This window comes from Copadichromis virginalis, linkage group LG22 (assembly GCF_057382275.1).
Source record: "Copadichromis virginalis isolate Kocher_CV1m ecotype Utaka linkage group LG22, C_Virginalis_male_GT1.1, whole genome shotgun sequence".
Lineage (NCBI taxonomy): Eukaryota > Metazoa > Chordata > Actinopteri > Cichliformes > Cichlidae > Copadichromis > Copadichromis virginalis.
This window is the reverse complement of record NC_140638.1, coordinates 20,686,523-20,700,323: the sequence shown is the minus strand read 5'-3', so window position 1 is coordinate 20,700,323 and position 13,801 is coordinate 20,686,523. Positions and strand designations below refer to the sequence as shown.

The 13,801-nt window shown below is 39.9% G+C and overlaps 1 protein-coding gene across 2 annotated transcripts in view; it reads right to left on the bottom strand.

The window, feature by feature from the left end:
* Window positions 1-13,801, bottom strand: part of vps50 (VPS50 EARP/GARPII complex subunit) — a 122,195-nt gene that overhangs the window by 60,615 nt on the left and 47,779 nt on the right. For both annotated transcript variants that reach the window (XM_085446784.1, XM_085446786.1), the window contains exons 12-13: window positions 13,100-13,240; window positions 1,992-2,124 (exon numbers count right to left, since the gene is read on the bottom strand). In XM_085446784.1, the coding sequence (XP_085302910.1) occupies window positions 1,992-2,124; window positions 13,100-13,240 (274 nt within the window). The remainder of the gene's footprint in view (window positions 1-1,991; window positions 2,125-13,099; window positions 13,241-13,801) is intronic.

Here is a 13,801-nt window from a genome sequence, read left to right as displayed (position 1 = left end):
AATATATACCCATTTCAATTATTTATTTTTACCAGTAAAACCAATATAACATCTCAACATTCACAAATATACATTTCTGACATTCAAAAACAAAACAAAAACAAATCAGCGACCAATATAGCCACCTTTCTTTGCAAGGACACTCAAAAGCCTGCCATCCATGGATTCTGTCAGTGTTTTGATCTGTTCACCATCAACATTGCGTGCAGCAGCAACCACAGCCTCCCAGACACTGTTCAGAGAGGTGTACTGTTTTCCCTCCTTGTAAATCTCACATTTGATGATGGACCACAGGTTCTCAATGGGGTTCAGATCAGGTGAACAAGGAGGCCATGTCATTAGTATTTCTTCTTTTATACCCTTTCTTGCCAGCCACGCTGTGGAGTACTTGGACGCGTGTGATGGAGCATTGTCCTGCATGAAAATCATGTTTTTCTTGAAGGATGCAGACTTCTTCCTGTACCACTGCTTGAAGAAGGTGTCTTCCAGAAACTGGCAGTAGGACTGGGAGTTGAGCTTGACTCCATCCTCAACCCAAAAAGGCCCCACAAGCTCATCTTTGATGATACCAGCCCAAACCAGTACTCCACCTCCACCTTGCTGGCGTCTGAGTCGGACTGGAGCTCTCTGCCCTTTACCAATCCAGCCACGGGCCCATCCATCTGGCCCATCAAGACTCACTCTCATTTCATCAGTCCATAAAACCTTAGAAAAACCAGTCTTGAGATATTTCTTGGCCCAGTCTTGACGTTTCAGCTTGTGTGTCTTGTTCAGTGGTGGTCGTCTTTCAGCCTTTCTTACCTTGGCCATGTCTCTGAGTATTGCACACCTTGTGCTTTTGGGCACTCCAGTGATGTTGCAGCTCTGAAATATGGCCAAACTGGTGGCAAGTGGCATCTTGGCAGCTGCACGCTTGACTTTTCTCAGTTCATGGGCAGTTATTTTGCGCCTTGGTTTTTCCACACGCTTCTTGCGACCCTGTTGACTATTTTGAATGAAACGCTTGATTGTTCGATGATCACGCTTCAGAAGCTTTGCAATTTTGAGACTGCTGCATCCCTCTGCAAGATATCTCACTATTTTTGACTTTTCTGAGCCTGTCAAGTCCTTCTTTTGACCCGTTTTGCCAAAGGAAAGGACGTTGCCTAATAATTATGCACACCTGATATAGGGTGTTGATGTCATTAGACCACACCCCTTCTCATTACAGAGATGCACATCACCTAATATGCTTAATTGGTAGTAGGCTTTCGAGCCTATACAGCTTGGAGTAAGACAACATGCATGAAGAGGATGATGTGGACAAAATACTCATTTGCCTTATAATTCTGCACTCCCTGTATTGTAAGTGGAAATCAACAACAAGGAAAGACTGGCACTACCCTGACAGTGGGAAAAAAAATGGAGCCCATTTTCACCAAGTCCATTGCCACCACAGCATCCTGCAGCGACATGCCATCCCATCCAGTTTGCATTTAGTTGGACCCTCGTGTATTTTTCTATAAGACAATGAGCCCAAACACACCTCCAGGATGCGTAAGGTCTATTTGAACAAGAAGCAGAATGATGGGAGTGCCGGGTCAGATGTCCTGGCCAGCACAGTCACCTGACCTAAACCCGGTCGAGATGGTCTGGAATGAGATGGGCCGTCTCTTTTCCCCTCACCCCCAACTTGTTCATGCAAATGGCTGCACCTCTCAGTCCCTGGTTCTGCCAGAGGTTTCTTCCTGTTTAAAGGAAGTTTTTCCTTCCCACTGTTGCCAAGTGCTTGCTCATTTGGGGTCTGATTGTTTTCTCTGTATCACTGTAGGGTCTCTACCTTACAGTAGAAAGTGCTTTGAGGCGACTGTTGTTGTGATTTGGCGCTATATAAATAAAACTCAATTTAATTGAATAATAATAATAATAATAATAATAATAATAAAAGATTTGTAAAGTATAATTTGAGAAATTGTACTGAGTTGATATGACGGAACAGGTAAAACTCTTACCTGGAGTGGGTGTGGTCTCCTGTTTGTCATGCTCCTCGTGCCACTGCATAGTATGGTGGTAGCTTAGCATCACCTCCCACAATGCCTTACACAGATCTGTCAGGCAGGGAATGTAGCTGTCCGGGGTAATATGCTGCAGAGAGAGAGCAATAATGAAAAGAAGGTCAAAATAGCCTTTTTAGATTAATTCTTTACAAAACTTTGTGCTGTATTTCCTTAGCTCTATTGCACCTACTTTTAAAAGTGTGAAATAAAGATATGGGCTACTGAGATGGGCAAAACGGATTCCTGGCCGTCTTCTACATTACATCTAATTAAAGTCTGCTTATGCTAATCATCCAAGGACACTGCTGGAAAACACTTTCTGTGTCACAAGAAACACTTTCATGTTATGTAAGTGTTAATTAAAATAAGAAGTGATTAAAACAGGGACGGTACTGAGATGTAATCACAGAAATATACAGAGCAGATTTGGAAATATTTGATGTGCACACTAGGTGAGCGATTAGACTTCAACGTAACCGTGTCACTGACTTCCACATTAATACAGAGACGACTTTTTAAACTTTAACTGCAACAGCGAAGTACGTCTATGATGTCTGTGACAAAGCATCCTTTTAGCAGGCATGCAGGAAAGCAAAGGGATATCAACAATTTGTAGTTGCTGTGATAACAGCAGTTCAGTCAAGCTCTAATACATTTTGTCTGATTTGTGTGCATCTGTACAACAAGCCCAGTGCTGCAGATATACATGATGTGATGTGGGTGGAAAATTAGTCTGGATAAAGATGAATACATCCACTTTAATATTCTTTTAGCCCAAGCGCAATATTTTGTTAATATTCTGATCATTCAAAAAAGAGAAAACAGATAAATATATCTTTAACTACAAACAGACTAACAGTGCCAATTAGATAGGCGTGCTCATGAACCTATAGCATTTCATGTTCTCCACCAGCACCACCATATCACAGCACCATGTTGCCAAGCAACCAGAGTGAGGGGTGTTTGAGTGCGAAGGTTAAGATCTTTAGCAGGGCTTAATGAGAAGAAGTAAGCGCGACTGCACTCTCAGAAAGTGTGAGTTTGAGTGTGAGTGATCTGCCCATCACACCTGCAGTTATAAAAACATTATCTACACCATCACTGGAAGCAGTCATCAACCTCGCTGGACACATCCCTCTCCACGAGTTCAGTGATGAGAGCTGGGAAGCTGTTCGGGATCTATTTTAGGCATTTGATTTTCTCAAGACAGTTTCCCATCATTATGCACATTTCAAATGCCAAGAAGTATCAGGGAGGGTTTGGAAAGAAAGTGCTGCTAAGTGAATTTCTCCCTTAATTGTGCGAGTGGGCATAAGCAGGAGCAAGCAGAAAAAAATACAAATGCCTCACATTTTACAAGACAAGAGAATACAAGAGAATGCAGTTTTCCTCGATCGAGGGACAGTCGCAAATCCCCGGCTCTCTCCCTCAAATACTCAATAAACATCATTAAACAAGCACCTCACAGAGAAGACTTTCTTCAATTCTGGCTCCCACTTTCACATTGCAGACTTATTGTACGAGTCTGGTTGGGTAAAAGCTGCAATATCTTACATTAGTTGAGTACAGAGATAACTGGCATCCAGTCTTTGCACTTAAAAGTTGCAGCACAGCTTAAAATTACAGCTTATATTCTTAATAATCTCTGTGAAGTTTTTTTTGTACTTGATGTGTTAGAAACAGATGGTTTTTCCTGGATTGCCGTCTTCTTGTGCACATTTAATTTTCAAAACAGATCCTGACCTCAATGCGATTTCACGAATGAGGCTTAACGAAATAGGATCCAGCATTTAGAATGAATTAATTTAAAAAAACTTTGCAAAACTGTAATGTAAATGCAGCATCGCAACTTTGCCAAAAGCAACAATTAAGAGCCCATGCTACGCAGTTGGTGACTTTTCCTGTTGCTTTTCAAACCACAGATATTCAGATACATACACAAATCATCCAGGAGACTAAAGAGAGAAAGATCTAATAAATTGGGCACCCTGGCATGATGATCCAAAATAAAGCAAAAACATTCCTCCGAGAGAACTGAGGGAAGTTTAAAAACGCAGCTAAACAGCTTCTGTGACAGGGTAATAAAAACAAACTACATGAGACCAATTTCCACCCTTAAGAGCTGGGATAATAAGATGCACATCGTTCTGCAGTAGATTAGTTTGATTTTGCAATGAGGCAATCTGGAGCAATAGTTAACAAAAAAGCTCTCCCACGATCGTGGCAGCGCTGCTCGCTAAGAATAAGTAACATCTGGGGGTACAAATTCAGTCCAAGGCCTAACAGAATGGTCAGTAATACAAAAATCCCAAAGGTTGTATTTTAAAAAAAGCAAACTCAAAGATTGTGGGACAGATGTCGCAATGATAATTAAAAAGAAAGTTTCAAGACTCACTATCAGCTTCTACAGACTGCAAAGCTCATAACATGCAGCTATATTACACTATACCTCTGTTTTAAAGAAAAAATCTGGGACACTGTAAAAAGTCTGTGTACAGACACAACAGACATAAAATTTCAAACAACAAATCTAAGGCGTTTAAATGTTTTTTTTCCAATGTGCTCATTTTGAATTTGATACTAGCAACATGCTTCATGGGGAGATTGTGGCTCAAGAGTTGGGAGTTCGCCTTGTAATCGGAAGGTTGCCGGTTCGAGCCCCGGCTTGGACAGTCTCGGTCGTTGTGTCCTTGGGCAAGACACTTCACCTGTTGCCTACTGGTGGTGGTCAGAGGGCCCGGTGGCGCCAGTGTCCAGCAGTCTCGCCTCTGTCAGTGCGCCCCAGGGTGGCTGTGCTTGCCATCACCAGTGTGTGAATGTGTGGATGACTGGTTGTGTAAAGCGCTTTGGGGTCCTTAGGGACTAGAAAAGCGCTATACAAATACAGGCCATTTACCATTCATAAAAAAAGGAAACTATTTTTGCATCACGAAAGATGTCACATGCTGTAGTTTTGAAAAAGCAAATATTTCCACAGAGGTGTGCTGAATATGGTTTTACACTGTCTTGAGCAATATTTTAAAAAAGACAACACCTGGATGGCAACGTGTAAAAATCCTGTGTACTCCAATCAGCATTAATGGTGCTTTCAAAGAGGTGCAAGCTACCCACAATACCACTGTACATTCTGACTTTTACAGTTCCCATCAATACATCAGATGTTATGATGGTTATCCACAACAATAAATTTTTATTCCTCATGACAGCTCCCACTTCACCTCGGTGCATCTCTGATGAAGTGGTGACAGACTTTTTCCATGTGGCCTCACTCTTTACCCCTCGGAAGCCTACTATGAGCAACATTTGGTCCTCTTTTCTGAACTGAGCGGTTTCTCTCATATTTCAGGCCTGCTTATGTAAAATAATGACTGGATTTGCACCAGAAGTGGATGAGAGTGTTCTCTACCTATGCAGCTACCCTTGGACAAAACCAGAAACTACTGTAATCATTGTGAAATCCCATCTTTATTAATATATGCTGAGGTGTCAAATCTGAGTCGTCATCACATCTCCTCGTGAAAAGAATACATATTTTTTTGTGTGTTATTTGGTTTAACTTGAATTTGTTAAACAGTTCACTGACGATGGGAATCAGAAGTGTTTCTGACCCCGTGTTCTAATTTTTACTACAGAATCGTGGCCCTTACATTCAGACACTTCTAAGAATTTCTTGAATCTTTCAATATACTGCGGATCATAGATGAGAATTTGCAATTTTACACTCAGAAGATTTATTTCTGAATTGTTTAACTTCAGTATTTGTATTGAGTGGTGTACACTCCCCATGTCTATTTAAAACGACTCACCATCTCTGGAATCCTCTTCTTATACCCAGTCGTTTAGGCTAATTACTAAATTAGCCTAAACGACTGGAGTGTTGTAACAGAGGCCATCTAGGATTGAGAACATCTTTAGAAAAAAAAACTTTCATGGGTCTCCTAAACAGTTACAGTGTTACCAATAACAAACCCTTTGAATTAAAGCTGAACGTCTCAACTTTAATCACGTCTTGGCTGATTTTAAATCCACTGTGGTGTGCAGAACCAAAAATTGATGGACCTAACTGTATGACATTTTGTAAATCATGGCCACTTATTGATTTAAAATAGCATCCCAGCATGTTAGAAATGAGTGTGTGCATGCTGGAAAGAATAAAACAAATATTTGCGTGAGCTCATTCTCATTTGATGCTATTTTTACTCTGACAGGCTGGATAAACATCATTACTATAATCACTATGGTTTACGAGCAAGAAATGTATCATATTTGTTATGAAGTGCCCAGTCCACCCTCATCACTTCTCCTGTGTGACAGTCTATGACTTCTGGACTGAACTAACCTATTTGAATCAAGAGATTCGTATAGACTAGGGGATTGATGGGAGGTGAGGCTATCCAATACTGATGAGATGTTGATGTAAAATTAATAAGACCCTTTCACAATCAGAACTGACCTTTCTGAGTGCTCCCATTTGCCTTGAATTTTTAAGGCGCATAACTAAACGGTGAGTTCACAGGGGGAGATGTGGCTGTAACATTTCCTCAAATTTTATTTATCAGGGGAGGAGCCCGTAAAGTTTGCATTTCCACAGAAAAACAAAATTTCCCATTATTACAGGCCTAGACAAGCACAGAAAGTGGGATTTTAATACGTTTATTATGAGCATGTCAAACGTTTCTTATGAGCATATCAAAAGTATTTATTCAAAGAGCACTGCTCATTTGCCTAAAACACATTTTCAGTGTAGTCTGAGCCAGAACAAGTATATTCTTCATATATGTCAGACAGACCTTGGAAACAAGAACTGAGTGATCAGTGTCGCAAAAATTATATATATATATATATATATATATATATATATATATATATATATATATATATATATATATAGAGAGAGAGAGAGAGAGAGAGAGAGAGAGAGAGAGAGAGAGAGGACAAACTTTCTTTAGATTTTCAGTACCTCTTCAAGAGCACCTCACTGCAGCTTGTGCATGAACCACATATATGGAACGCCAGGACTGCCATAATGAATTAATTAATAAATACACCATTAAATAATTAATTAAATGTGGCAATAATTAATTAAAATTGGAATTAATTAATTAAATAGTTATGACACATGTAATTAATTAATTATTGACACATTTAATTAATTATTTATGTATTTCACATTTTAATTAATTATTGACACATGTAATTAATTAATTATTGACACATTTAATTAATTATTTATGTATTTCACATTTTAATTAATTATTGACACATGTAATTAATTAATTATTGACACATTTAATTAATTATTTATGTATTTCACATTTTAATTAATTATTGACACATTTAATTAATTATTGACACATTTAATTAATTATTTAATGATATATTTATTTATTTCATTTTGGCAGTCCTGACGCCTGGCTCTCGTCATGAAATAATTTTATCTGTCAGCCTCACCCATCAAACTCAGGGGGCGGGGTTAACGCTGCCCATGCAGCTTCTCTAACATTTGATTGGTTGCCGTGCAAAGTAAGTCAAAACAGGTCGATCCTAGAAAATCGATTGCTTGTGTAGACTTGGGGCAGCCAGTTATCCCAGAATGCCGATCAAATCACAAGCAGCAATGGTGGTGGTGTAGTTTTAAAATACCCCGTTTTTCTGTCACCAGCTACACTTTTAACAGTGTTTTAGCCGCGAATGTCGCGACGTATGTCTGGTCAGGTTGTCAACATAGAACATGTTTGCAAAAGTGCTCAGATGTTTTCAGAGATTTCACTAGCTCTGCTAACAGTTAGCATGCAGAGTGCACCGAGGGGGTTACGTTAACCGGTTTGTTTACATATTCCACTCTCCGTGTTCCACATGTTGCATTCGCAGATTCTCATTTTCACCGAACGATCGTCTCTTTCCGCCTGGTCTTGTGTCTCTGTGCTTCTGTAACATAAAGAACGAGCTGACATTTTTCTCACGAAACCAGCGATCAGCTCAACAGACCCTCAGTTTACCTGCATGCATCCTCCTCCTCATCTGTCAGCTGTTTAACACCTGCTGCTAATTCAAGAAACACGCCTAGTTACCTGGTGATAGTCACAGTTTAACTGGGCAGCCGGTGCTCGATATAACGCAATGTCAGCGCATTTTTCTGCACAAGATAAGTAAATATAGTGTTTTCCCCGAGCGCAGAGCTGCTGGAGCTCGTTTCCTTACAGAGCACTTTATAGGCGAACAGCTTTATCAGCGGCTGATGTCCAATCACCGGCACACAGCTTTCAAACCTCAGCTGAGTTTTAGCTCTCAGTGGTTAAACGCTGGACTTCATTCACTCAGGTTCTGTCTGTCGGGTCACGTTTACTTCGCTGTTTTATTTACAACTGAGCAAATCGGTTTGGCTGAGGTTAAAGTTACGTTTCATAACTGCATAGTTTCACAGACGTTTAATGGTTCACTGGCACATGTATTAGACTGAACTATCATCTAAATATCATCTGTTTTTTAATAGTTATTCAACTGTATTCTAAGCACCAGCTGTCTGTTAGAATGTGATTTTTTTTTTTCTCTCTCTGTTGGCAGACGTATAAAAATGCGCAGGAAAATCTGACATGCATGGCAAACTTCACCGACGATATTTAGGGAGGAATAAACACACATCAAACATAAATGAACCATTTGTCTGTCTCCATAATTGAGAGAATTTTCTCTTCTTATGTCAACACTCTCTCTCTTTTTTTTTTGCTTTTTTTTTGCTTTTTCGGTCATGTTATGTTTACCTGTCAAAGGCTTGTTACAAACTATGAAACACATTGTGCAGACTTCTGGATGTTAGAAGAAAACGAATACTGCTCATGAATGAGACTAAAGGCAGGAAGGTGTCCTTTAAAACTAAACATGTTAATAGGACCTCCCTGTTTATATCATAGTTTATGATATAGCACGTGTATTTCAGTAATAGCCTGCTGAGGCCACTATACGTGCTGGCCTCATATAAAATGTGAAGGCAGACTGAGTCTATGTTTGACGTTTGTTTATATCTAATCTTCCTTTTCAAACATTTAAACAGCAGCGAGTCTGCAGCTGAGGGAATACAAATTCAAATTGTCGGAACAGGTTTGCTCGTTTCTTGGATTCATTTGGTGATTTATTAAATGTATAACTGTTATTCTAATCTGCTGCTGAGTCTCTTACACTTTTCTTTATGCTGTATATTTTCACGTCTCTGGAATAGTTGGCAGTTAGATAGTCAGCTGGGAAACTTTGTGTTAACTCATGGAGCTGAGGATATCGTGGATATGCTGACCTCGCTGCGTGGTGTACAGAGCGAGGTCAGCATGATTAATATTCACAATAAAAATATTAGCCGAACATCATGAAGTCTGTATGTGTTTCATAGTGTCGAACAACCTTTGTACAGTTAAAGCCAGCAGTTACTACATGACGGAAACACCAACGTTATCTCTTTTATGCGGTTATACACAGGTCACGCTGATTACTGAACAAAAACCCAAAGATCAGATGTTAAACAGATTTATTTGCTCTCTCTCCTCCTTAAACATGTTTTTAATGTTAGTTATAATTCAGAATTGGCGACTGAAACACGTAGGACACATAAGAACATCAGGAAATAAAACACCGATAAATATAACCTCAGTAAAAGAAGTCAGCGGGGGTTACTACAGCTGTGTACCGGGGCCTGCGCTTTGTCGGTGGGATTGCTTGCGAGGCGAGCGGGTCTATCCCACGCTTTGCCATGAGACTGGGCAGACATCTCCGAAATCATCGAAACACTTTTGCAAAGAGGCTGTATCTTGACAAACCGACCAGACACATGAAGATTAAACCACTACATTCTCGGCTAAAAAAATATTAAAACGGTATTTGGTGACACACAAACAGGGTTTTTCAAAGCTCAGTTCTGTTAGCTTCCACATGCCGGTTGTTGTGTGCTAGAAACAATGGCCACCAGGCCAAAGCAATGGTTTTGACTCGATCAGCGTTAACCCCGCCCCCTGAGTTTGATGGGTGAGGCTGACAGATAAAATTATTTCATGATGAGAGCCAGGCGTCAGGACTGCCAAAATGAAATAAATAAATATATCATTAAATAATTAATTAAATGTGTCAATAATTAATTAATTAAATGTGTCAATAATTAATTAAAATGTGAAATACATAAATAATTAATTAAATGTGTCAATAATTAATTAATTACATGTGTCATAACTATTTATTTAATTAATTAATTCCAATTTTAATTAATTATTGCCACATTTAATTAATTATTTAATGGTGTATTTAATTAATTCATTATGGCAGTCCTGGCGTTCCATACACATAAGCTATAGGCATATATTTCAAATAGGTACTTCAATGAATTGTCCTTTTGACATTTTCAAATGCAGATATAAGTGCACTAAATAAAATAACCTAATGTAAGGAGTCAAAACAAAACACTTGATCTTCATATGGTGTCATTGAAGCAAAGGAACTGCACGTGGGTGCTCACATGCCTCTCCATTTGAGTGTTTCTGAATGAGCTGCCATATCGAACAGAAGACCGTAACAACATCCTCAGAACTCTTCAATGGGTGAGTGTAGGTACACTCTCTGAAGTGTACCTACACTCACCCATAGTGTGCTCGTATTGTGAGTGGAACCATTCAGGCGACACAATATTCTGACAGAGACTCCATCAAACGGAAGTAAACAGTAGGATGTGCACAGTTTTATGTGTATCGTGACTGAGAGGTATAATAAATAGTTGCTTGGTCCGGATTAGAAAAAAAGGAGGCAAGGAAGAAGACTAAAAAGAATAAAATCAGTTATGTCTTGAAGGAAGAATGATTTTTTCACTGTGTATAAAAAAAATTCCTACATACAAGCAGTCGCCTTTCAAATGGCTGAAGGAACACATTCATCCAAAATAATCTTTGACCTGGAACCCCTTTACAGACAGCAAAATAAGCTCCTCTCAGGCCATCTACCAGCAGGGGTAGAAGAACATGCATAAACAGAGAGAAACACACAGGAAAAAGGGGTGGAAGAGATGAAAACAGAAAGCAAGCGCATGTAGCTCAAAGGTAAGAGGTAAAGGACAGGCCATGGTGTATATAAGCATACAGGAAATACCCTGGGTAAAAGCTGTGCATTCAAACACCAAAGGACCAGGGAGGAATCCACAGCAACAGCAGACGTATAAGGAGAAACTGTATCCTCAGATAAGGCTTGGGATAACCTTTATCTATACCTTCATATGCTTTACCCTCTATGTTGCAGGCCAGGCGTGAGGACATATTTTCTGAGGATGTCACGTCACCTCCAATACTGACAAAATACCAACTCTGTGTCTCTCTCAAGAGAGAGAGAGACGCTCGAGCTATATCAAGGTTGTCAGGACAGTGAGGCGCGGTGAATTAGCTGGCAATATGAGCTAAGAGAGTCCTCACAAATGACATTTTAATGTAACAGAGGTGACCTTAACATGTAGCGTAGGAGGGCAGTGGGGGTTGTGCCACATTAATGTGCCAGACAAGCTTTAAAAAAGCTCTTTACAGACAGTAAAGTTACTTTTTTACAGTGAGCCGAGCAGCATGGAGTGTTTATTTTCTCTTTGTTTTTTCACATTTCTGCAGTACTTTACTCAGCAGCTCTCCAAAGCCGCCATTCACCTTTAATGTATCTGCTACATACTGAAATGCCGGTCAAAACACTAATGTGACTCAGGGTGATAACAATATGGTGATAAATAATAACACAAAAGAGCACTCAGAGAGCATAACTCCCCCACAAAGTAAATGGCTATACCGAAGCTTTGATGTTTTATAAGGATTTTATGGCGTTATTATCATGTGGTAGGGGACTGTACTGAAAACATTAAAAGTGTGTTGCATAGCTCTCTCCATGCCTTTTTATGTGATGGATACCTCGATATGGTTTCTCGAAATTTTCAATTTTGACCTTGGGTACTAATAGTGAAGGTCAAGGTCAAATTAGCCAACCTAGGTGCTCATGTCCCCCAAGGCCTCGTATATTGTTGTGAACTTTGAATACGATTGATAAAAAACTGTGGGAAATGATACGAATCAGGTGTTTTTGATTGAAATCTGGGTTTTCTGAAGCAGCAGATGTGTGATGTCCTGAGTGGCACTTTTCTTTAACAACGATAAACCCTGCAACATCAGACCGCAGCAGTAAAACAATACAATAAAAGCTTCTTAATGTGCATTTAAACAGGCGGCACAGCAGCATAAACATTACCAACAATGTCCTGTGCTCTTCTACACACCTGACAGGTCAGCTGTTGCACACAGACTGCAGGTTTATAGAGTGAACTTTGTTTTTGTTTTTTTTGATAAAGTAGTCCTTCTGTGGATGAATGAGCTCCGTCAGATCACAGTTACATTTCAGCATCTTTACGGTGCTATGTGAGATGAAGTTGTGGCACCCCGCCCCCCACTTCTAGTGGTATCTCTCCATTCAGAAAGTTTGCATTTTCTAGCCAAAATATTTTGATTACAATAACTAAGAGCATTCCTTGATACCCTTGGGTGAGAGTGTAACTCACTCCCGGCATGTTCATGATGAATTGGCCAAGTTGGCTTGCTGGGCATGAAATGTGATTTATTTCGATCTGAATGGAAAGAAAAAGACAGACAGAGTGAGATCTGAGGAATGTGGGCCAGTATGGAGACCCCCTCCCCCAAGTAAAAAGCACTGCTGCTGCTGCAGTGCACTGAGTCTGTATTGTGACCAAGATTAATTATCTCACAGTGAAAGGCTACAATACACTATGCTTCTCACTGAAGTAATAACTTCTTTACTTTCAATCATGTTCTCCGTGCTCTTCTCTCCTCCTTAATTCAACTTTTACGAAAATCTGACAAACCACTGCAAGAGAATAAGAACGTATTCGAGTAAGTATTTGTGTATCCAGCACAACGCACTGGTTTCATGCTCTCATCATACTGACTAAAAGAAAAAGGCTTTCGCGCTAACCAGCTGAAGCGGACTTAATCCTTTATATAGCAAAGAAGCCGCTCATAACACTGAACAAACAGATAGCACCAGCTCCTTACCGTGCACAGGTCCTTATACTGCATCTTCTGGAACTTGGTATCGGCATTGCCGGCGCACAGCTCCACGTATCCCAGCACAACTTGGAACACTGTGTTGTGGATGGCCTGGGTGAAGTGCATGTGTAACTGGTCCATAGCAGTCTGCAGAGAGAGCCAAACACACTGTTATGAAAACTATTACACCAAGATGTCACTGTCAGTCTGCCAGTGTGGCTCTGTGAAAAGGCAAACAGCAGGGAAATTGCAAATCACACTTCTTGGAACACATATTGTATACTTAATATTTCTAGTTTCACACTATGGCACAAAGGAAAATGAGGATAGCCGCGTACTCTGGGAACTGCAGTGTTCCAGTCAAAGTTGTTGTTGTTTTTTTTTTTTTAAAGTGTAGTTTGCTGCTGTAAAAGGTAATTAATGAAGTCATAAGGAAATTGCAGAAAAACACATTGACAGACAGACATGTTGGTGACGCATGTTGTGTTTCGGCAGAGCTAGCAGCCTCCAGCTCCGCTCACTCGTCGCACTATTAATTTCATTACACACTCGCTTGCTACTTAAACACTGCCTACAAATAACCTGCTGTTATTTACTTTTCGGTGAACTCCCCACTGAGCCTCTTCCATCTCCGCTGTGCTTTTGTTTGAAATCGACTACAGGTAATGACATTTCTTCTATATACAGATCCAGCAAACATGAGGTAGT